At 44.3% G+C, this 23374-nt stretch overlaps 1 protein-coding gene across 13 annotated transcripts in view; it reads left to right on the forward strand.

Moving 5' to 3' along the window:
* Window positions 1-23374, forward strand: part of Dclk1 (doublecortin-like kinase 1) — a 293874-nt gene that overhangs the window by 263515 nt on the left and 6985 nt on the right. For 7 of the 13 annotated variants that reach the window (XM_039103254.2, XM_039103247.2, XM_039103250.2 and 4 more), the window contains one exon: window positions 8328-8441. In XM_039103254.2, coding sequence (XP_038959182.1) covers window positions 8328-8441 — 114 coding nt within the window. Of the gene's footprint in view, window positions 1-8327; window positions 8442-13251; window positions 13326-23374 lie in introns of all 13 variants that reach the window. The other 6 variants (XM_039103249.2, XM_017591139.3, XM_039103253.2 and 3 more) reach the window with 1 other exon arrangement.

Raw genomic sequence — 23374 nt, forward strand, 5'->3', positions numbered from 1 at the left:
TGGTGGAACTTTTGGGATCACTTAAATATACTATCATGTCGTCTGCAAATAGTGATATTTTGACCTCTTCTTTTCCGATCTGTATCCCCTTGATCTCCTTTTGTTGTCTGATTGCTCTGGCTAGAACTTCAAGAACTATATTGAATAAGTAGGGAGAGAGTGGGCAGCCTTGTCTAGTCCCTGATTTTAGTGGGATTGCTTCAAGTTTCTCCAGGAGTCCTTTTAGATACCTAAATTCGTTTTCACTGTCTCTCCGACCTGCCCTCCAAGAACTTTGTCTAACCCAACCAAACAGCTTTAGACAGTGAGCAGGGTCAGGCCAGATGCCTCTGTGGAGAAGTATGGAGAGCACTTGATGCGATAACTTGGAGAGCTCAGTCCCTCAGATGGGTCAGTTATGGCAGACCATGGATGTGTGCCACAAAATAACCTTCCCTGTGAACAGGTCTGTATCTATGAGAGACTCTAGACACTGCTGGAAACAAGAGTCCTTATATTCTGATTCCAAAGCACACACCAACAACATCCCAACCCTTCCAGGGTAAAAGCACAAAAGCAGGACACCTCCAGCTTTATCCTCTGCATGAAACAGTGGCACCCCTCAGCACAAGTGTCTGTCCCCTCAGCGGCCTTGTGCGCTGTTTCACACAAGCCCTGCGTCTGACCAGTCCCTTCCTCAGCTCTGAACCTCTGTACATCTGGGTTTCTGCTTCATTTCAACTTTTCTCTAGGATTCTCAGAACACATAAAACTTCTTAAAAGGCAAATGTGACATCTAGATCTAAAATAAGGCACAATATCCCTCTATGCCTTCCTCATGGACGCAAAATGCACACTGGTTTTAGAGAAACCCTTTTGATGTTTGGTGTAAAAAAGAGTCATCGTCGAGTTGCAACTATCTTTATGGAGACTGGGTCAGAAACGGCTTGCTTTGCTTCCAAATAATAAGTTTTAACAGTGAGCTTTGGTAGCCAGTGCTTACTTAGCCCTGTTAAGGTCAGCACGCAAAAAAAGACCATGCCACCAAAATAAATGAATTAAGGATTTCAAGGGATATAAATTTAACAAGACATTTTGGATTTGGCAATCAGATTATATCTGGCCACCACGGAAAGTCTCTCCCCGAGGGGCCTAAAAGTAATAATAGTTCTGTAAACCCTTTGGATGTCTGCAGAAAACATTTCCTGTGCTCTCATTAGTCCTGATTTTCTGCATTGCTTATACAATGACCTTCCACCTGGCCCACTTGGAATCGAAACGGTGATTTCTAATGAAACAGAAACTAGAGAAGAAGGGCAGTAGAATTTTAAATATATATATATATATATGGAGTCAGCAAAGTCACCTATTTTAACCTTCATCCTGGAGTGTCCTTTAAGCAAGTACATGGGTTTTTTTAGTACATTCTGGGTGCCAGCTCTACCTTGCTCCTCAGTTTCTTGGGCCTGGGAAGTGTCATGGCTCATCACGAGGTCCACTGAGACACAAGGACAAAGGCGTCCTTGCTATGAAACTCTTGTGAGAGAGGAATGGAGGGAGGCGCATCCATCCTGGTGACTTCAGGCAAATTTGTTTCTCTCCCCCAAACCTCTTTCCTGCCAGAGAAAACAGATTGGGGGAGAATAAAATCAATCTGTCTACCCTTTTGGAGGATAGGAAGAGAAGCCCATGCATAAAGGTTAGGAGCCAACAATCTGAAGACCAGCCCTTAGGTACTTAGGTAAAGCCAGTAACTGTGTCATCTGTTGTCACGCAATGACAAAATGCAAGTTACGGTATGTGTTGGAATGTGGTAGCCCCTGAAGGATTCTGTTTTTATGCCACAAGCTCCTTCTCAGTGATGTGTGCGTTAGCAGCCCTGTGGACACTGGCTTGAATACAGTTGCACAACACCCACAGGAGCTGTCACAGCCAAGTTCATTTACCTCCCTGGGCCCTCTGTTGTAGATAGGCTTGCTATGTGACAACAGGAATAGCTAATACCATGTCTTGATCGTTTTAGGAAGAAGGAGCGGTCACTTTCCCTGAAATGAGGCTTTATTGACAAGTAATGCATCTTGGGGGGAAAGTTCAGATGACCAGATAATTCCGAATCAAAAAATCTCTTGCTTGTAATTAGGATCTAATGAGTTGTACTTTACATTTTGCATGGCTTTCTTTGTCTTGCTGTGGTTGTCTAATTTGCTAAGCCACCTTAGCCTGTGTCATTTCCAAACACTCTCAGGTGCTGTCATTTTCTTTTTCTTTTTTCTTTTTTTTTCGGAGCTGGGGACCGAACGCAGGGCCTTGCGCTTGCTAGGCAAGCTCTCTACCACTGAGCTAAATCCCCAACCCTGTCGTTTTCTTAATTTACAGTTTTCTTCGTTTTTTTTTTTTTAGTTTAGTGATGAAGAAACAAAGGCAGAGAGATGTCAAAGCATGAAGCCCCGTGGAGCCTCACTCAGGGTCTGATGAGAGGCTGTGCCCTCAGATGCCCATTGCTCGTGTCACGGTCACTGTGGAGGCTTCTCAAAGTTCCCTGGTGATGACTCCAGACCAGCTTCTAGACTCGATTCTAATGAAAGGACTGGTTTACATGAGAAAAGCTAGCACTAGTACCAAGTGGAGACTTCTTATTTCTTCCTTAGCCATTGAATTTAGTATTGCTTCCTTTATCTTCCCTAATTATCCCTTTGGAAAGACAGTGCTGAGACAAGGTACTCAGAGGGAAAAGACCAAGAGAAAGAAGAGAGAAGTCTAGATGGTATCTCAGGATAGTCTGTGAAGACTAAGAGAATTCAGCCATAGGCACGTGAGAATACAGATGCGCTCCCCCTATTGTGTGGGTAGAACTGGCGATGAGAAACAAGTTCCAGTGACATTGTAATTAAATGGAAATTACTTATCTATATTCACGAATCACAAATGATGACACGAAAAGTCACTTCCACTTGGCCGGTTTCCTCCCCTTTGCCGCCAAGTGCAGCGAGAATCTCAGACTCCGAGGATGCTGAATGCTGGGAGTCCTGGGGTCATGTGGGGCTGGGGATGTTAACAAGAACAGTGGGCAGTGCTCTGGGAGGTAAATGCAGGGGTTATTCAAAAGCATGCTAATGAACCTGGGATTGTTTTACGTTAAATCAGAATGTCCTCCTAGTAAACTATGCAAGGCTTCACTGCTTCTCATAAATCTACAGATATTTTTAATAATGGAGTCTGGCAATAAATGGACTGGAAACCAGATCCCTGATTCAAACCCAAAAGCCATGGGGAAGGCAGCTTTCTAAAGCATGACCCTGACATGCTTCCCCAAGGAAAGAGTGACTTCACATCCGAGCCCCCTCCCCCTCCCCTCCCCACAGCTCTTCCTCTGCCTGAGAGAATGCAGACCAGGAGGTTAGCTCTCCTGCAGACAGCTGGGAGAGTTCATTTTCCATTTTGCAAACTAATTCTGTTCTTGTCAGTTGCAATGTTCTGCCAAGTGGTGGACGGGAGTTTCTAAATCAAAATCCACTAGCCTTAAACCACAACCAGCCTGAGTCAAACTTCAGAAATGATTCCCAAACCAGAGCGTATGGTAATAATACTACAGCTATTTGTAAAATACTGCCAGGTTTGTCACATCCAGAAAATTCATAGCACATTTTTTGGCACATAATCTATTCTAAGTAATAGTGATAAAGACGTATATATAAAAATGCATGGTTTTAGTGAGTTCTATTTATTGCACTGATGCAAAGCAGTAAGTTAGCTAATGCCCATCGTCAATCTACACGGCTCAGGTACACATCGGAGCCCTGGAGATCTGCTTCTTCATGTCCTGTTCCTCTCATACCCAAGACCTGCAGAAAATTGTATCAAGAAATGAGGCAAACCTGTTGTCTGCAGTGTGTGTGTGTGTGTGTGTGTGTGTGTGTGTGTGTGTGTGTGTGTGACAGAGAGAGAGAGAGAGAGAGAGAGGAGAGAGGGAGAGAGGGAGAGGGAATCTGTGGGAGTCTGTGTGTGGGAGTGTGGTGTGGGAGTGTGTGTGGTGTCTGAATGTGTGAGGTATGAATGTGTGCTGTGTGACTATGTGTGTGACTCTGTCTGTGTGCATGAGTATATGATATATGAATATGTGAGTGTGTGGGAGTGAGTGTGTGCTATATGACTGTGTGTAAGTATGTGAATGTGGTATGTGTGTATGTATGTGGGGTGTGTGTGTGTGTGTGTGGTGTGTGTGTTGCCTCCTGTAGCTGAGAAACCTTATTTCATTGAGGAAATTGCTAAGATTTATGAAGCCCAGGTTATCTCTGACAACCTGTAAGAATCTGGTGCCTTTCACTGCCTCCATGTGAACTGATACGATAGTCCCAGCGTGGCTCAAACCTTCACTGAAATTTAAGGCTGGAAGCCTGAATCTCCAGCATCAGAAAAAGAGTCACTAGGAGATGAGAGCCAGAGTCAGGCTGGGGAATGAGAAAGCAGTGCCTTGTACAATGGCGGGAAGCAAACCCTCTCCTCAGGCACCTGCCTTGGGGAGCCTGGTGAAGGGAGCTGCTGGTGGCCCAGGGCAAGGGCTGGATCCGTCTAGAGTCAGATGATGGTAGCATCTATTGAACCATTGAACCGCTTTGGTCTTTCTCTCTTACACTTAAGCTACTAAGCACCGCCCACGCCAACGAGATCCCCACTGTCTGCAAAGCCCAGTTTCCATTTCATGCAGGGTCAGCCAGGCCTTCTGACACTATTCAGTGTGCCCTGTGACCCTGGAGCCCTGGCCCTACAAGGTGAATATCCCATGCCATAGATGAACGGATGCCCAGTCTCCATTTAACGGGGTTTCTAAGATGCCCCGAAGGAGCATTGCCCTGATATGCCTGCCACCCCTCCAAATCCTCCTCAGGCTTGATTTAGGCCTGCCCAAGTGTCCTCTGGTTTCTTCTGCCCCTAAGTGAATGGTTACCTCACTGCTATGTGACTTTCATTATGGAAAGGGCAACCAATTGAATATTTGCACTAAATTAACTTGGGGCCTAAAGGACCCCACGAGAATGATTGTCCTCTACTGATATAGTGTGGTTTGGTAGAAAGAACAGTCTAGACATAGTTCAGTTTTGCCTGAACCTTGAGCAAATGATGTGGGCACTCTGAGCCTCAGCGTGTCCATCTTCAGATGGGACTGATAAGGCCTATAGTGGGCACCAGTCTGAGCATAGAGGGAATCAAGTCTGCATTGTTAGCATAGAGCCACCGATAATTAACCCTTCCGTCCCTGTCCTCAACCAACCTTCCCCTCCATCTCAACCTTGTGCATTCTGCCCTTGTCTCAGCTCACCTGACAGAAGAACACTGTCCTTATTTGGAAGTCCCTCTTTGATTCCTCCTTCCTGCTGTCTGCCACCTCCCCTTTCTCCTCTAGCGTGTACTAAGACGACAACTAAGACTGCAAGTTTCTTTGACCTCAATTTGCTTCCTCAACCTATTTCATAGTGGAAAAGGTCATCATTAAATGCTTTGCCTGAGGTGGCCTGGAACTGTAGCAGGACATGGGTAGCATACGTCTACACTATTACAATGAAATGTAGCAGTACCTCACAATGCATTGTGTATGAGAGCAGCCCCTTTAATTCAAAAAGAAGCCCCCCTGAGGCCAGATGATGCTTATTATTGGTAAGACTTTCCACTGCATTCAGAGGCCTGGGAGATGTGTAATAATTTCTCAAAAATCCTAACAGATTCCAAGATGGTCCGCTGCCTTAAATTTCAGCGCCATTTTTATAATACTACTTTGGAAGTGGCATTTATCTACACCACTGAATCTGTTTAAATTAAACTTTGTTTAAGAATCCTGGCCATGTATTTGTTATCATCATCCAACCACATCATAGAGTCAAATCTAGATAGTGAGCTACAAGATGTCTGAGTAGGAGGCAACTCAACGCTCATATGTCTACACTACATCAGTCTAAGACTACAACCCATGCATCACGCATGATGTCTGGGGGGCTAGAGATTAGGCTCAGTGGTTCAGAGTACTTTCTCCTCTTGCAGAGGACCTGGGTTCAATTCCCATCATCCATGTGGCCCCTGACAACCATCTGTAACTCTAGTTCCAGGGAACTCTGATGCCCTCTTCTGGCCTTCACAGACTCTGCACACATGTGATACACATACACACACAAACATACACATACACAGACAAAACACACACACACACACACACACACACACACACACACAAAGTAAACCCTTAACGAAGGAGAAGCACAGCTCTTTTTTATTTTGAAACTATGCTTTTACTTATTTTGAACAATGTTCTCCTGTTTTCCCTTTTGTTATCCTTCTGAACAAATTCTTATCTAGAGATAACCCGAGTGACTCATTGCTTGGCAGGCAATGGCTTACCACTTGGACACACTGTGCACCAAAACATCAGCACCTCTCCTCCCTGTCAACCTTGTTACTGTCTTAAAGGCCAGGTCAAATCCGTTCCCCATGAGCAATTTTCTAAGCCTGTTCACAGTGGGACAATATGTTCTCATTCCTTTCAACCACATTGGGATTTTCCATCGAGCCTTGGAGTCAGTTGCCTTGTGACCACACCTCCTTATCTTGTTGGCTTGCTTCATATTTGGTCACAGCATGTATTTTTCTCTTCCCTTAGCACGCAGGCTTCAAACAGGCAGAGGTCATCCCTTTCTCCCACTGCTTGGCATCCCCAACATAGCTCTCAGCAGAGTAGGTATTTCACCCATCCCTCTTTCTGTCACTTCCCCAAGAATTCTTCCATTTCAGCATTTATTTCTGGCTTGTTCCATAAAATGGGATCACCCTTCCCTCTGTACTGTTGGAAACTCTTCCTCCAGATTTGGTTCCAACTAAAAACCAACATATTAGTTAATTCCTTCTTCCAGCCATTAATGTTCATTGTTATATGAATGCTTACTGTGCATAGGACAAAGAACCCAGTGCTTGCATTTATGGTTGCAGAAAACTTGGGGAAGGTGGTACAACACAGTCATAATGAGTGGGAGGATACACAGACAGTAGATAGGCCATGATAGGTCTAATATGGTAGACTAATAATGTAGCTCGATGCCAGAAAATGCGACTATGATAAAAGATGAAAGGTAAAAGACACTGGAGACCTAACAAAAAGTGATTAGAATGGGTTACACTTAAACGGGAAAATGTCTTAGAAGAGGTCATTTAGACTTAGGTCTTCAAGGAAAGGAAGGACCAGAATCTCAAGAACTGGACCCACACATGCATATTTCTACTTCCTAACATTTCCTACACTAACCAGTAAGACCCTGGTCCTATCTAGACTTGTAATGAATGTCCACTGGATAAATGAATGGTCGATGTCAAAAGGAGAAGCGGAGCCCGTGTGGAGAGAAAGCATGCGTGTTGTGCTTGGGGAACAGCAGGTTTCTTTTTCTGAACAGAGACAAGAAGTGATGTGTAAAGTGAAGGAGGGGGAAGAAAAAAATCAGGGGAAGAAGACAGACGTCTCTCCCAGGTTTGGGTTCTACCGGATAACGAGACACACCCTGTTGTCCACCCATTCATCTATTGATACCGTAACTATTTATTTAACCTGTGGCCTGTGCCCAGGCACGAGGCTAAGACCTGAGGATCCAACGTGGAGTAAAGCACAACCTCTGCTTTCAAGGATCTCGCAGACTTTCGTTGGCCGTGAACGAGGAAGTGGCGAGGCACACTCACATCCCTGGTAGTCCAGAGGATTGCTTTGTTCTGCAGAGAGCAGAAGTTTTAGCTAAAAAGAGCTTTGACATGGAGTGTGTCGTAATGGCAGATGATTTGAAGGCAGTGAAGAGGATTTAAAACTTAGACTTTTTGCCCAGAAGACTGCCTGGGATTTTAGAACGGCCAATTAAGCATCTATAGAAAAAAAAAGTTTATTTATGGCCATGCATGAGTCCCGGTCTGCTGGTCTCCTCAGCTTTGGATCTAAATCATGGGCTAGCAGTGAGGGGAAGACACGCTGAGTGTGTGTGTGTGTGGGGGGGGGTGGCCATATCACCTTTTCCTTGAACATATGTCCAGGGAGCCAAGATTGAAAATAGATTTTATTAGAAACCAAAGTCAGAAGATTTTGGGTTGAGAGACAAACCTCCAAGGGTCTGATGGTACAGGGCCAGCAATTAAAATGCAGACAGAAAAGGAAGATAGGAAGGGGATGAGGGCCTTTAATGACAGCTTCATGGGGAAAATCTTGGTTGATTGGTCTCCGACCTCTTCCAATTCTAAGATCCTGACCTGATTCAGAGATTTCTGACCTCACTTCCGAGTATCTAACTTTCCCCTTTTTTTCTTTGTTTCTCACTCTTTTTATCCTCCAGGATGATGGCCTCCCAGAAAATGAACATCAGCTGTCAGTAGCTGGCAAGATCAAGAAGCATTTCAACACGGGCCCCAAGCCGAGCAGCACGGCAGCTGGAGTTTCTGTAATAGCAGTAAGCATCTGAAATATCCACCTCGAACTTTTAAAAGCAGCCTCCCAAGAGACAGGCGTTCCCTGGAGATTCCTTCTGGAGGCAGCGTAGTGGGTCATTTCTTTAGACAGCAGTGGGAGAGAGAGAGTGTGTGCAGATTGTTTCCCTGGGTGCCTCATTATCCATCACCTCCAGGCTATCTGGCAGCATACATTAACTTCATGATTTATTCTTTTAAGAAAAAGAAGGGGAAAAAAAACCTCTCTCCCCAAACTGGACTCTATGGCAGTGTAACTTGTTGACACTCAGGTAAAGCATCCAGTGTCCTTTTGCTAGAACCTGGAAGGAAAGGGAAGCTGAGAGGGAGGTGACACAGCAGAGAGAGTCTGGAGCAATGTAGTCATCCATGTACACCAAATCCAGATGAAAGTCAAACCAGAGCAGAAAGCAAACACTGATTTTCAGAGAGAGAGCAAATTGCAGGAATGCCCAGTGAAGTCACATGATTTTGCTCCTTAGAAATTTGTTAAGTTGACAACTTTTGTAATTACCATTTTATTTGATGAGGATGCCCTGGCTTTATTTTCCCCTGTTCTACACACGCAGACATACACTAGGTGTAACTTGATAGCTTCTCTAACAGAGAAATACTTAAACCTCAAACTTCCTGGTGTCAAATTCTAGAGTGCACATAGACCAACGTCTCAAGTAACTTGAGTTTTTAACAATTTCCTCTTTGGCCAGAGTATGTATGCTTTAGCAACACACTCAGTGTGAGACCCACTCGGGCTGTTTCCCTTTTCTCAACAAAGACCTTGAGACAGGACGACTGAGGATCATAGGAGAGTATTCGCGCTGCGCTGCGGACAGCCCTGCTGCTCAGCTCATGCGCAGTGCGCAGTGCGCAGTGCGCAGTGGTCAATCTTTGTATGGGTGTTTCGGGGCTCTGCTTTTCTTCCTGGTTTTTATCTTGCTAGAGTGCCAAAGCTAAGACTCATGTAAGGGGCCACTTTGACAGTTAGGAGGCAGGTCTCCATCAGTAACTGTCTGATAGAGACCTCCTCATTTTGCAAGAGGCTCTTGCCGTTCGAATCTCACAGTCCCCCCGGGACCGTTTTTCAGTACATTGTGGGTGATGACAAGTGAGTAGACTGACGGTTATCCATAGAATGTAAACTCTTTGGGATGTTCCTCAGCTTCACGTTGTTCTTTTTGCCTCTCTTTATCTCTTTCCAAAACTCAGTGGAGGAAAAAAAATATCAACTGTCCTCCATATTTTCCAGAATGTCCACATTCTTTGTCATCAGCTAACGTCCGGCAGGAATGTTTGCAAGCCTCTGTCTCTTGGGGAAACAGACCTAACCAAAGTTCTATTTTCATAGATTTGGCTCCACTGGGCCACCATTTTGGAATGGGTGGGCAATACCATTGTCCACAAAAAGGAATGTTTCCCTGCTCCCTCTTGGAGCTCATGGCTGTTATAGAGAGTGTCTTTCCCACCTGGGCCATTTTTTTCCCCATAATTTCATTTTAATTGGTGTTTGGTTAAATTAGCCTTAGGTGTTGAGTAATGGTTTGTTTAAAGTGTTCTGGGAGTCCTGTAATGACTGTGGACAGAAACTTCTATATGATTTTCCAGTTAGCAAATGATACATCTTTGAGGGCAAATCTTATTTTAATTAGACACTGATAAATTCTGAAACCAAGTATTTGTGGATTTATTATAAACATCATCAAATGGCCACTGATATCTTTTCTAAGTATCAGGACTATACCATTTTGAATGTAAGTTTTCCTTTGTTTTTGTTTGTTATGCTGCTAGTCCTGTACACTATGCTGACCTAGAATTCACTATGCGGCCCCCACTGGCTTCGTTCAAACTTGAAGCCACCTTCCTGTCTCAGTCTCTTGACTGTGGGCCACTGTGCCCAGCATGAATGCTATTTTGAGTACAGAGGTCTCAGTTTATCACTGACTTGTTCTCCATGGTCATCAAACCACAGTGATTTACAGCCCACTCCCCAACACCCACACCCGTAACTCTGAATTACACATGAGTTGGGTGAGTCTTTACAGTGCTTTAGGCTTTACACAGCCCTTTGGCATAGTCTTTATGCTAGCCTCTGTCATTCAAATCTCAAGTATGAAAACTTGAGTGTCAAAAGAAAGGGACCACATGTGTGTGCCTTTTCCAGGATGCTTTTCCCACGCCAGCATCTCTGCTTTCTCCGAGGATTCCGGGAAGCTTCAGGGCATGGGGCGGAGCAGAGAATTAGAAGCTGGTCGTACGGACTGCCTTGCTTTTAGCTTTCAGAGTAACACAGGCAAATTCCACAAGCTTGTTTCTGATCCCAAGTACAAAGACTAAGCATTAGCAGCATTTTCATCACAAGAAAAAAACCCTAGCATTAAATACTGTTCCATTCCAAACTCTAGAGTATGGCTACAAAGCAGTGATCTTGTGAGGCAACACTTTAGGGGAAGGTGAAATAAACACCTATTATGACTGGTATAGTCTATAAAGGGCACTTGACAATTTAATAATTCTGGTTTTATTCCCCCATGATAAGAATGTCTTCAACACATATAACATGTTGATTATTTATTTTGATAAAGTAAAAAAATAAGTTTCCTTCAAGCAGATCCCCCCCCCTGAGCAAATATATGTTCCTGGGTGGCTGTGAAATTGTCTTTAAATTGTCTTTATCTATAGTCTTTTTCTTTTTAATTATGTGCACTCCTGGAATTTTTAAAAATTAGATTGAAGTATCAGTTCTTAGTTTTTTTTCCTTTTCTTTTTCTGGAAACAAATAGTCATGCCATTAATCTCTGCATGGGATTTGTCTTTCTATAGTCAGAAATCTACCTGGCACAGAGCAACACTGGTTATAAAGGAGTTTATGGCATGCTCTCTTTCTTGAGAGACAGAACAACAAAGGGGCAATATGGGCTCAGCCAGTCCCCTCTGTTCACAGGTGCCATTTCTGAAACACACGAGAACGCATGATCTGAAACACAATGCTCTTGTTCAGGTTGCCCCCTTTTCTGCCCTCTTTCTCAAAGGATGACTTCACACGAAGGCTCCACGAGAGTCCTGAGTTGGCTGGGAGAATAATTATCAACTGGGGCTCTTGGGGGTCATGGGGCCATTCTGAATGAAGGCAGGACGATGGAGCATTGTTGGTCAGGCAGTGTGGTCAGGGGAGCATCCAAGGCTGTCCAGGAAACTGAGATATTCTGCCTCTGATAAGGATTCCATTGTCCTGCCGGCTTTCATAGCAGTTGGGCAACGAGAGAGAGAGAGAGAGAGAGAGAGAGAGAGAGAGAGAGAGAGAGGAGATCAGAACGGAGAAAAGGAAACAAAAGGTTATTAAAATGCAGTTTATAGACATGAAGAGGAATTAGAGATGACATTTTAACGGTGGACTCTCTGAGAGCTGAGAGGGGGAGGGAGGCATGATTAGATTTGCACAGCTTGATGAAAAACCCACGACTGAGATGCCACTTCCAATTTTTCCCCCATTTAATGCTGTTTATTGTTTTAGTTGATAATTTTCCTAATGCTTTAACATTGTCCTTTTGTATTTTGCTCATGCAAATGGAGCATTTCAGTCTAATTGAACAAATCCATACTAATCAGCTAATAATTGTGGTACTGGAAAGCTTTGCTTCAATAGCCCCCCACGCCCTGCTCTATGGCAGTCCACCTCTAGATGGCACTAGAGAACTAGTAACCTGGCAGCCTCTTTGTGGCCAAACAACCACCTTCCAGAGAGCAAGCATGCTCCGATTTTCTTTTTCTTGCTAAAAAGGAAAGAAAAGAAATAATACATTTTTGAAGATTAAAGCCTCATGTTGCTTTCTCCGAACACTAGTATAGCCTAGTTTCCAATCAGAGCACCAAATCTCAGAGTGGTTTCTCGTTTAAATGCCTAGTGCCCCGGCATGCTTTTGAAATGCCTTTTGTGCATTAGAAGTAGAATCTGTCAGGAGTGTCAAATCCTTGAGACACTTGAAAGAACTCCAGAATCTCTCTTCCAAAGCAAGGTGCATCCTGGGTGGGCAGAGGGCTCAGGCCAGCAGTGGGACATGAGGATTGAGGCTTTTATTCTCAGGTAGCCAAAAGCTAACATCTTATTCCAGAATGGACAGTAGTGGGAACTTACCACATGTTGTATTTGCTGTGTCTTTTGTTAGTGCTAAGCACTTAACTGTACATACAAGCTTTTAACGTATACAGAAAGCTTTCTTCTTCCCATTTAATTTTATTTTCCCAAATAAACTATACTATCTCATCTCTTTAGTTCAGGAATATGAATATATATATATGAATATAAATGAATATATGTATATTCTCTTAAATCTAAATGCTTATGATTTTGCCCCTTTCAAACCTCATTCCTTTCCGCTTTTATTTCATAATTATAAAGCCTAGTTTAAGCCTACTGGATATTATTGGGGAGGGTGTCCCACCTGTGTATTCATGGTGACTCACAGTGGCTTCAGTTTAACTACATTTACTACTGTAAACAGAAGAAGGGGTGTTTATATATCTCTTGACACTGAGGGCATGGTTAAAAGCATATTCAAAAAGCTGTTTGACAGACAAATCTACCCTAACAAATTGGCATCCAGGATACTCGTAAGGGATTTGTGTTTCTTTATTTTTTTATTTTATTTTCAATGTGCAGATTGTGTTATTAGCTAGCTGCTCTGCAGACAAGGCCTCACCGCCATGTGTACGTACGTAGTTAATGAAGAGCTGGGACTGGAGTCTTAATTCTTGAGCACAATGTTGATCCACTGAGTTGCCCCATTTCTCTCTGCTCAGCTGGACCACGGGTTTACCATCAAGAGATCAGGGTCTTTGGACTACTACCAACAACCAGGAATGTATTGGATAAGGTATGAGATGGTGCAGCGCAACAGTCAGTGTTTCCATGGCAACGTGCTGGCAGTCTCCATCTACCAGTTCCTTCAGTGGATAAACATGTTTTTGATTTGTTACCCAGTCCATATGCTGCTTTATCGGTTTCATTTTAATCTTGATTGAGATGCCACACCCCTCTCATTCCTTTTTTTCACCCATTCTTCACACTGACATTTGCCAGCTTTCTTTCCATCGCACATGCTCAGTACCGACTCCCCCTTCCGGTTAAAAGGACAGTATATTCCGGGCTGCCGCCAAAGCCTTTGCCTGTTGTGGTTGCTGCTCGCAGCGATGATGTTTCCAGTGCTCTTCTGCCCGGTAATAAACGGAACTACAGCGGCACTTTAGTGTGTCTGCTATAGAAGTATATACTGTCATTTTAAAGTCACCCAGCCCAGTCTTAACCTTCTCGGATGATGAGACAATGCATTTACACCTTAGCAGTAGAGATGCCTCCCAGGACAGCGGGCTACAGAATGCATTGTGTGTGTTGGCAAGCTTGTGTTTCCAAGTTCTCCGCCTTTCCGTTTTGTTTTCGCTTTACCGTTTCCTTCCCTCCCCCACCCCCACCCCCGGCTCCCTCTATGTACTAGCTCCTGCATGAGTTTACTTTCTGAATTTCGTAATTGTCAGATTCTTTAGTTGGCTTATCTGCTTGAGCAAGGGGGCCTATGGGAAGTGTGACTTGTTTAACCAGCTTATGAATTCTGTCCCCCTCGTTTCCGATTCCAGTCAATGGCGCTGGCATCTGCTGCCAGGGGCATTGTGTGCGTATCTCTCTAGAGTTACCCACAAGCAAGATGGCTTGCGATGGTTTGAGAAATGAACTCTGAGAAGTTCTAGGGAACTTCTCTTCACCTAAATGTCTCCAAAATGATCTCCAGGTAAAAGCTCCTTGAAGTAGCACTCGCCAAGAAAAGCCCCCCAGCTTTGGCATTCGTGTTCAAATCATAGTGTCTGCCTAACACCGTCTCATGGATCAGACCGCCAAGTTTTACCAAAAAAGACCATATGTTCATGACTGTATAGATACATATATATTTATATATAATACATATACATCTCCCCTTTGATCATTGCTCTTAATTACTTTTTATAATTAGAGTCTCAAAAGAAAGGGCCGAGAAAATCAGGGACACCCAGACAAATAATCAAAACGTAGTAAGGTCATGATCATTTCTAAGTCGGCTTGTAATAGGAAAACACCTAAGCTCAGTAAGAGGATTTCCCAGAAAAGGTTCTTTGTGCCTTCAGGGTTGGTCCAAGGGAGAGGATCTCCCATCTAGTGTTTCATTTACCTAAGCAAATTAGCTCTCGGGGAGGGGGAGTTAATTATGATTTGCCTGCACACAGACCCCGCTTTTGACTTTCCAACACTGAAGCAAATGCAGGAGAGTACACACTCCACAAATGCTAATGTCCCCAGCAGATTCACATGCTGAGCACAGTCCTGAGACAGCATTCCCAGCACCCTTCCAGGCCCTTCCCAGAGCATGGCTTTGTCCCAGGGGTAGGAGCTAAGCAGAAGTCTACCTGTGGTAATTAGTCTTGCTCCCTTTCATACTTTATGCAAATTGAGCCCTAGCATGATGCAGCCTTTCTTATCCTATGTGTCCTGTCCTGGGGCAGATCAGCCAGACATCTGCATGTAGAATTGATAGATGGTGAAAAACAGGCCTCAAGTGTGTCTAATTACATCTGTACTTATTTGTGTGTGTGTGTGTGTGTGTGTGTGTGTGTGTGTTTTAAAGCACCAGTAAATTTATCTAATTTCAGAAAAAGGAACATTCTGAGGAATTACGAAACTCGTAGAATTAAGGGTAGAAGCAAAGTGTCAAGTAAACACAATAATTAATACACGTGACCCAGTATTAAAAAGACTAACTACAAGCCTAGTGACAGTTCCCATCAGCAAACAAAACGACATATCCCCGAGTAACGGGCAGGAGCAGATGGGAGATAATCTCTTTCTTCTTCCACACATAAACTGCCCTGCTTTCCAGCTGGGGGCAGTAACAACAATGTTTATAGTTACTGCCGCAGTAAACAGTGTACACAGTATGTAAAGCTAAACTGGAGACATGACACTAAAATCTCATTGCCGTCTCTGCTTAATTAGGAAGTTTTATAAGGCCATTTAGCCCCAGAATGAACACGCTCTCCTTGCTGATCACAAATGCTGCCCTTTTATCTCCATGGAAGTGGGAGCATTCATCTACCCACAGCGGCAGGCCCGCTCTTCAATATAAACAGTCATTGCCAGCAAAGGACCCCAATCCCAGTCCTGTGTCTGTAAGCGCCAGTGGCTGCTCACACTGTTCCGGGGAGGGGGGCGAGCACTTGCAGAGCCCCACTTGCACTTACAAAGTAGCTCACACGAGGGTGTCCGCTGCTAAAACTGGCTCCTTGCGGGTGCCCCAAATCAGTGAGAAACCTCTTAATTGACATTTTAGGGATCATGGAGACATAATGGGGGTCCATTTTCCTCTTTCTCTCGTTGATGCCCCTGACTCTTTCTCAGGAGCTCTGCCTTTCTACCTACAGCCAGGGCTGCATTTTCTGGCTGGTCCAATTATCCTGGAGGCCTTGCCACCCAAAGCCCAGGCTCTCAAGCTCACGGGGCTATTCCACACCTCCTGAGGCCTGAAACACTGCTTCTCCCTGCTGCAAGTCCCAAGAAAGCATTCACATCTGCTCTAGACCTCCCTCCCCGCTGCCATAGTGGGCTTAGTTGCATCATTTCTACCTCTCTCGAGGGCAGATGTCCCCATGGCCGGTATCGTGGTTGAGAACACGCAGAAGAGACTTCTGCACCCGAAGTATATGCAGACAGCCAGGACCGTGGCCAAAATGAAGGAACTTGGTTAAATAAAAACAACAAAACAAACAGACCAACCAACCAAAACAGGATACCAGCTTTGTGAAAATGCTGAATAGGATGAAGTGAGGAGAAAATAGGACAAAGCCATGGGTGGGTTCCCGGGCATGACATGACTAAAATGTGCATATTGGTTTCAGCCCCCTCCTCCTGAAACAGTGAGTAATGAGGCAGAGCCCCAGCAGCCAGGCACTGGCTTCAGGAGGCTATTAAATGCCGTCATGCTTGGCTGTTAAAAGGAACGGGGTCTATTAAATGTATCTTGCTGGGTGCAGGTTTGAAAACGGTGTCCCTATTGATGCCAGATAGCATTCTCAATATACTGTGAGCACAGCAGACCTCTGCCCAAGGAGGCCTGCTTGGTGGCCAGTTGCCTTGGCCTTGTGCTGAGTGAGTGAGCATGCCGGAGGCAAGCAGATGCCCCTGGGATGGCATGAGATTGACCATTCCTTCTAGCTCCCACCCCAACCCCAGGCTTCTTCTGTAACAGAAGGGGGAGTTGAAAGCATCCAGCAAGTTGTAGACAAATTTAAAAAACAATGGAACTTTGGTGACAGTGAAGCTTCCAGAGAACTGTGCATTGGACCCAGCAGCTGTTTCTTAATAACCCGGATGGTGGCCCAGCCTAGGTTCAGAAACTCTAGAGCACTTGATAGCTATTGCTGTGGCAAGAGCAGGAGTAGCTGGGTGTGAGAGTATATGCCTTTGACCCCAGCACTTGTAGGGGCCAGCCTGGTCTATGTAGCAAAATCCAGACCAGCCAGAACTATATAGTAAACCTTGCCTCAAGAAAAAAAATCAAGTTAAAAAATAAATAAATGCAGGACTAGAAAGCCACCTGGGCCATGCTCACCAAGCCACGCAGATGGCTGTTTAGTTTTGATTTTGTTTCATTTTGGTTTGTTTTCAGAAGCCTCTTTTGAGGTGATTTCAACAACATATATGTCTTTCGGTAACTTCATTTTGTATCTAGAAATGAGAGAAAACCACAGAGCCTAAGTCCTCTCCCCAGTGGGTCTGAATTAAAGAAAGAGTCTCTTCCTTTCCCTGGGGTCCCGGACAATTCAATATCTACTAAGCACTCTTTGGTATCTGTTCTTACTTCCCCGTCCCTCTTTTGAACTTAGTAAAACCGAGTCTCAGTGAAGTTTAAAATGCTGCAGGATTTGCAGGCTGCAACCAATGAGTAGAGCCTAACCTTCTTCCTGTTTAACTTTCCTTTTTAAAGTTTTATTAGAGTCCAGCTACATCCACTCATTGACACGTTGTCTGTGGCTGCTTTCGTGTCCTACTGTGGCAGATTTGAAAAGCTGCATCAGAGAGCAATGGCCTGAAACCCAAGCTTGCCTATTTGGCCTGTTGCAAAGTCTCCTGATCCCTGTGTTTAAGGGCGAAGGCTAGTTCTAGATTCAGAGTACCTTTTATTAGAAATGCAAATTTCGTGAGAATAAGGATGGGATTTATTTAAAATGGTATCTTTGCCAAATTAAAATAATGAATAGTTGAACTCGAAAGAAGCAATTTTGAGGTTGAATGTGTTTTTGAAGAGGAAGAGTTGGGGTAGCCAGGCAACATCTAAGATATTCTAGGGGGTTTTCATTTTTAACAACCCAGAAGTAGGCAAGCCTTTTAGCTCGGCTAAAATTGTACTTGCAATAAAGCCACCTAGCCCCTGACACACCTGTAAGATTTAGTTTGTGTTTTTATATGTTTATGGATTTGCTTAGAATAAACTTTGCCTGTGCTGATTGATTAGCTCACGAGTACGCTGAGGAACAACGGCAGGGCAGGGCAGCTTCTCTTTCATGAGGAAACCAGGGGCTGCAAAGCAGAAGAAGGCGGCAAATCCAGCCCTCTGGAAGCCAGAGGCCAACACCCTGCAAGGCCACCTCTGTAACTTTTGATGGAGGCTAGGATGGCGGCAGAATCTTGTGTTTGATAGCTGGCAGAGAAGCACACAGTCAGCCATCACACAGGAAAACGGGCAGTAATGTCTCAGAGAGTCACCTTGAGGAAGTCACATGGAAGGCCGACAGGATCTATCCTGTGCAAGCCTCTTTTTTGCCATTTCAATGGTGACTTTTACTCTAGCGAAAATCTACGCTGGGACAAGCACAAGGCCCCCAAAGGATACAACAGCCAAACAAAATAGAACCGCACTAACCATGACAATAAACACAATGAAATGAGGAGGGATACCCGGATCGATTTGTTAGTTTAATTTTAATGGCAAGCAAATTATAACTTAGTCCCTACAGAGTGAGGGTTAGCAAGGAGCAGGTTCCTGAGATTAATGCCCCAGCCTCCTAGGTAGCATGAATAATGGATGGACTAAAAGGCAAAACGCACAATAATGTTCTTTTATTAATGAAATGAAGACTCGTTGTGATGGCTGGCAATAAATTAGGAAAAGCCAAGGAGGGAAAGTCATCAACACTTGCGCCTTTGAAAAATGTAGTTTCTTAAATCCAATAATTACTGCCATGACAGAAAACATCGCCGCGCAACAGAAATGAAGTACATCCCTTGCGAATCCTGCCTGTATTGCAGAGGAGAAATACTTTTGATCCATAGACTGTAAGGTCTATTATTTGCTAAGAGAACACACAGCCCATTACCGTAGATTGATGGTGATATTAAGCATTCTGGTGGAATTCCATAGGTGAACACATTTTTCTGGGGCTCAGGCATCAGAAGACCCTCTTTAGTGCAAGCTCATGGAATCTCGAAGGCAGTGTGGTAGAAAGCACGTCTAAGGCCACATCATTAGCTGGGTTAAGGACAAAGCTAATTCTCCCAACTTCTACCCACTGCTGCTTCCGAGAGGATTAAGCTAAAGCTGGCAGACAAGATAGGCTTTACAGAGAGAGATCCGTGATGCCTACAAAGAGAAGGACAAAGCTGACTCTATAATTCATACTCCAGCCTCCTGCCAGGGCTTCCCCAGCTACTGTGGTTTTTCCCTCTTAAACACTGTACAGGACCAGATACAGTTCAAGTTCATGTGTGCATCCTTTCGAATTTAACGTCAGAAGCAAGGATTTAAAGCAGCTGAGTCGAACGTAAAACATAGACTAACGTCAACAGAAGAAGGGGTCATTGGCCAAATAATTCTTCTGGTTAGGGTCTCCTGACATTTCAGCGTGCCCAGTATTGTGGTAGGCTCAGAGACAGGATACATGTTAATTCCTTTTAGATCCCCAGTTATATTTGCTGTGTGTGGGTCCCTGAGTTGCTGTGATAACTGGCATATTACAACCATCTGTCACCTGCCACAGTAGCAGCCAGGGGCTTTGTCAGAGTCACAAGTTAACAGTTTGTGGTGGGTATTTGTGGTGGTTCTTCTACAGAGGATGGGCTTACATTAGTCTGTTTCTCTACCTCATTTTATTTTCCAATGATAATGTTTTTTCAATCAAGCTTCCTATACAGAGAGTGGGGACAGAGACAGGCACACATTTGAAGTAAGTCATACTTGGTTAGCACTGATCAGCCTTGGGATACTAAGGGCTCCTTGCTTACCTCTAACCTGTGGTAATTAACATCAAACTGTAGAACTGCAGCCTTGAAGTTCTCTTACGGGCTCTTAATGGAATGGAGACTCGCTGAGGAGACATTCGGGATTTCAGTAGCAAGTCTATACATGCTGGCTCCAACAAAACCATGAACACTGAGCAGAATACATTACAAAATAAATCTGTCAGGGAGTCTTATGTGTTGATGGGACGTTCAGCCCATACCTTAAGACACATTCACCTTGCAAAGGTAGGCAGGGAGGAGGAGACACAGAGAATATCTTTGATACCTGAAAATCTTGTATGAGTGATACAAAGTAAATGAATAAATAAAGCCACCCCTCAGCCATCCAGAAATGGCCTGGAACTTAATGTGTGACCCAGTGTTTCAGAGGACAAATCATGCTTCCAATGCTTCTGGGAGGGCTATGAATACATCACGACGAGTAGTTCTGTTTCTTTGCTGAATCCCTCAGTTCTGGAATGCACAAGGGGGCTACAGAATCCAATTGGAAAGAGGGAACTGTGCATGTCTGAGAGGTGTGCCAATTTCAGTTTAAAGAGATCACAAAAGGCAGTACTAACTGTGATCAGACACTGCAATGGGCAAATTCGTGAATAGCCGAGAAATTATTTTATAAGATACAGGAATAATTTTGTTCATATTTGAAACAGATTCTGAGGCAGTGACTCTATTCATTTATTGCTATTTTATATAATATCATTCAGAAAGTACATAATCACCTAAAATAATTTTGGATTAGATGAGAAGTACGTGATACATGCAGGCGAATATGCTTAAGTATTCTGGAAGGTTCTGGTTGTAGCATGAAGGAATTTACATAAACTTTGAGAAATCTGCACATAAAAGGTGGTAATCGACCAACAGTATGCAATTAAAAGCAAAAGCTTTGGTTCTTGCCAGCAGGAGTTTAGTGGGTGACGTGCTGTAGTAGATGAATTGTGATTAGGTCTTGGATACATATGTTGGGCTGGGCAGAGAAGAGGTCATGTCAGGTGATGAGCAACTTGATCCAGGATGCAGACCTGCAGAAATCTGAGACATGTCAATGACTGTTTGGATGTTGTGGGAACAAAGCCAAGACTAGATTGGTCTAGCCACAAACAACACTCACTATCGCCCATAACCAGACATGTTATGGTCAGCGGGTTCTGACTTTACTGTTAGGTAGATTGAGCACTCACTCAAAGCCCAGTTCCCTGCTGGCCTCCACACTTGTCTCACTGAGCTGTCCCTGACTTCAAAAATCCTATGGTATATAGAATTAGAGAAGCTGTCATCCCGAAAACTGGAATTCATTGGGAAGGTAAATTTCCAGAGACAGTGTCAGGGGTCCCGTTGACAGGGTAGGTGTCTGTCTTAAACCTGTCAGCTTAGGTTTGCTTCTGGTGGCAAGCCCACTGCTTTGCCTCTCATAGGTAGTGCAGGATCCCCTTCCCTGGAGTCAGTGTGGGATGGGAAAGATGTCCAAAGGGAAACTAATGCAGAATTGACTGAGGTAAGCGGGCCAACGGGTGTTATTCTAGAAAAGCCACTGTCTGATAAAGATTCTCAATGGATCTACTGATGTTACAAATCAGTTTTGAGTAATAACAGGAACTAGACACTGGAAAATTTTTACTGTCAGTCCATTGCCAAGGCTGAGACAAGGATTGAGACTTTATGAGGGATTGTATATAAGCTGGACTTGGTGGAAATTGACCTGTCAGCTGTTTGCAGGATGTACTGGAGACTGGGTATCCCAGAGGGAAGTAGGTGACCTCTGTTGGAACTCTTCATATTCCAATAGCCACAGAGTTCATAATGTATCTATTGTGTGCTGTGAACTGTGGAGAATTCAGAGACGGCATCTGAGACTTTACCGTGGCCCTTCACAGGCTCTATCAGATGGGGAGGAGAACAGTCATGATTTATGTTGGACACACAGTGAGCATGTTACATACCACACGGGAAATGGGTATGGACAAACATCCTAAAATGAACCACAGTTCACAGAGCTTGAAATAGAATGTGCCAGGGCTCAGGGAGCAGAGGCTTATGGAGGCAGATACCCTCTAGGTGGTCTTTGGTTACAGTTACTGATAACTACTGCAGTGACCCAGATGGGCAGGAAACCCTTATTTCTGTGGTGAGCACTAGACCTAGAAGGTCACAGTTCCCCAGATTCACAATGGATTGGACTGGCTCAATCCTGATTTACTGTTCCCCGTGATTTTCTCAGATGGGTAGCATACAGTCTTGGATACTGTCTGTGGCTCTGGGTCTTCTTCCTGCAACTTGGGATGAGAACAGAGTTGAAGTGAGCTGTGCAAACACGGAGGCTTTGCTTTATCCTGTCACAGTAGATTACAGAGTAAATGCTCTGCTTGGGCCTTGTGCAAGAGACATGCATTCTATCCTTAGTGTGGTATGTGGGCAAATCCCTCCACTTATCGAGCCTCAATATCAGTCCTATAAAGACAGAACACTGGTCAGAGATGCACTGGATGGCCTTTTCCACTCTCAAGCATCTGTGAATTCAATAGAAACCCTTAGTCTAGGACATGTGATCAGAACACACCTTCCTAAGAAGTGTTGTGAAATCCAGGGGCCTGTAAGCACACAAAGGCTCGTCGAGGAAGGTGAACATTTAGAAAGCTACCAACTAGGGAGAATGGCAGGTGTAACTGAGCCTTAGCAACAGAGCTTCTGCAGGCAGAGGGGCGAGGAAAGAAGACAGTGAAGAAGAGAAGGCGAAAGTGAGGGGCCATCTGTGCACAGGCTCAACATGAATGCCACTGGCCTCGGAATCAACTACACTCTGTGTTTGTGGAGAAGTGTTTCACTCCAGTGGCACTTAGAGCAACCGAATAGACAGGTAACCATAGGCATCGAAGGGAGACCCAGGGCTAAGTATTTGAAGGTCCTTGAGAATCCCACAAGGAGAATCACTGTTAAGAGTCTATTTCAACAAGCGTGCCACTGAATTGTTGGCTGGAGAGATGTGAGAGCACAGAGGAAGGGAGGGGAGTTCGCTTGTCATAGGAGCCTTCTGCTTCCATGGCTTAATTTTAGAACACTATCTTGTATCGAGTTACAAAGGAAAGAAGAGTGCCTCAGACCTCTGTAAGCCTTGGTTGTTTAAAACTTTTCAGAACATCCAATTTTATCTTCGGCAATGCTGTAAGTGTGAGAGAGCGGGCCATGCCTGCTCCTTGTATTTAACACTGATGGAGCTGAATGAATGGCCAAGTCAGCCACAGGCAGAGTAGGGCACACTCCCCATGAGCCCCTCCATGTCTGACCGCCTGTGATCCTCTGTCAGCATCCAAAGCCAGGGAGTTTTTCATCCTCGGAAAGGTAGAAACACAACTGTATTTTTTTTATGACCAGGAGACGAGTTTATATTACCCTTGGATTAACTACAGAATGCTTTTTATGTTAGACAGACTAAATAGACATCTGTTTTCTACAAACATCCAACTCCACACAAACAGAACATTCTCAGTTTGCTTTGAAAAGCAAAATACCATGTGTTGGGACTTTACAATGTTTTAAATAAAGTTAGGAATTTAGGTTTGTGAGGCAGAGGCTTTCATGAAATCGGTGGGTCTGAGCCCAAAAACTACA

Source organism: Rattus norvegicus, chromosome 2 (assembly GCF_036323735.1).
Source record: "Rattus norvegicus strain BN/NHsdMcwi chromosome 2, GRCr8, whole genome shotgun sequence".
Taxonomy (NCBI): Eukaryota; Metazoa; Chordata; class Mammalia; order Rodentia; family Muridae; genus Rattus; species Rattus norvegicus.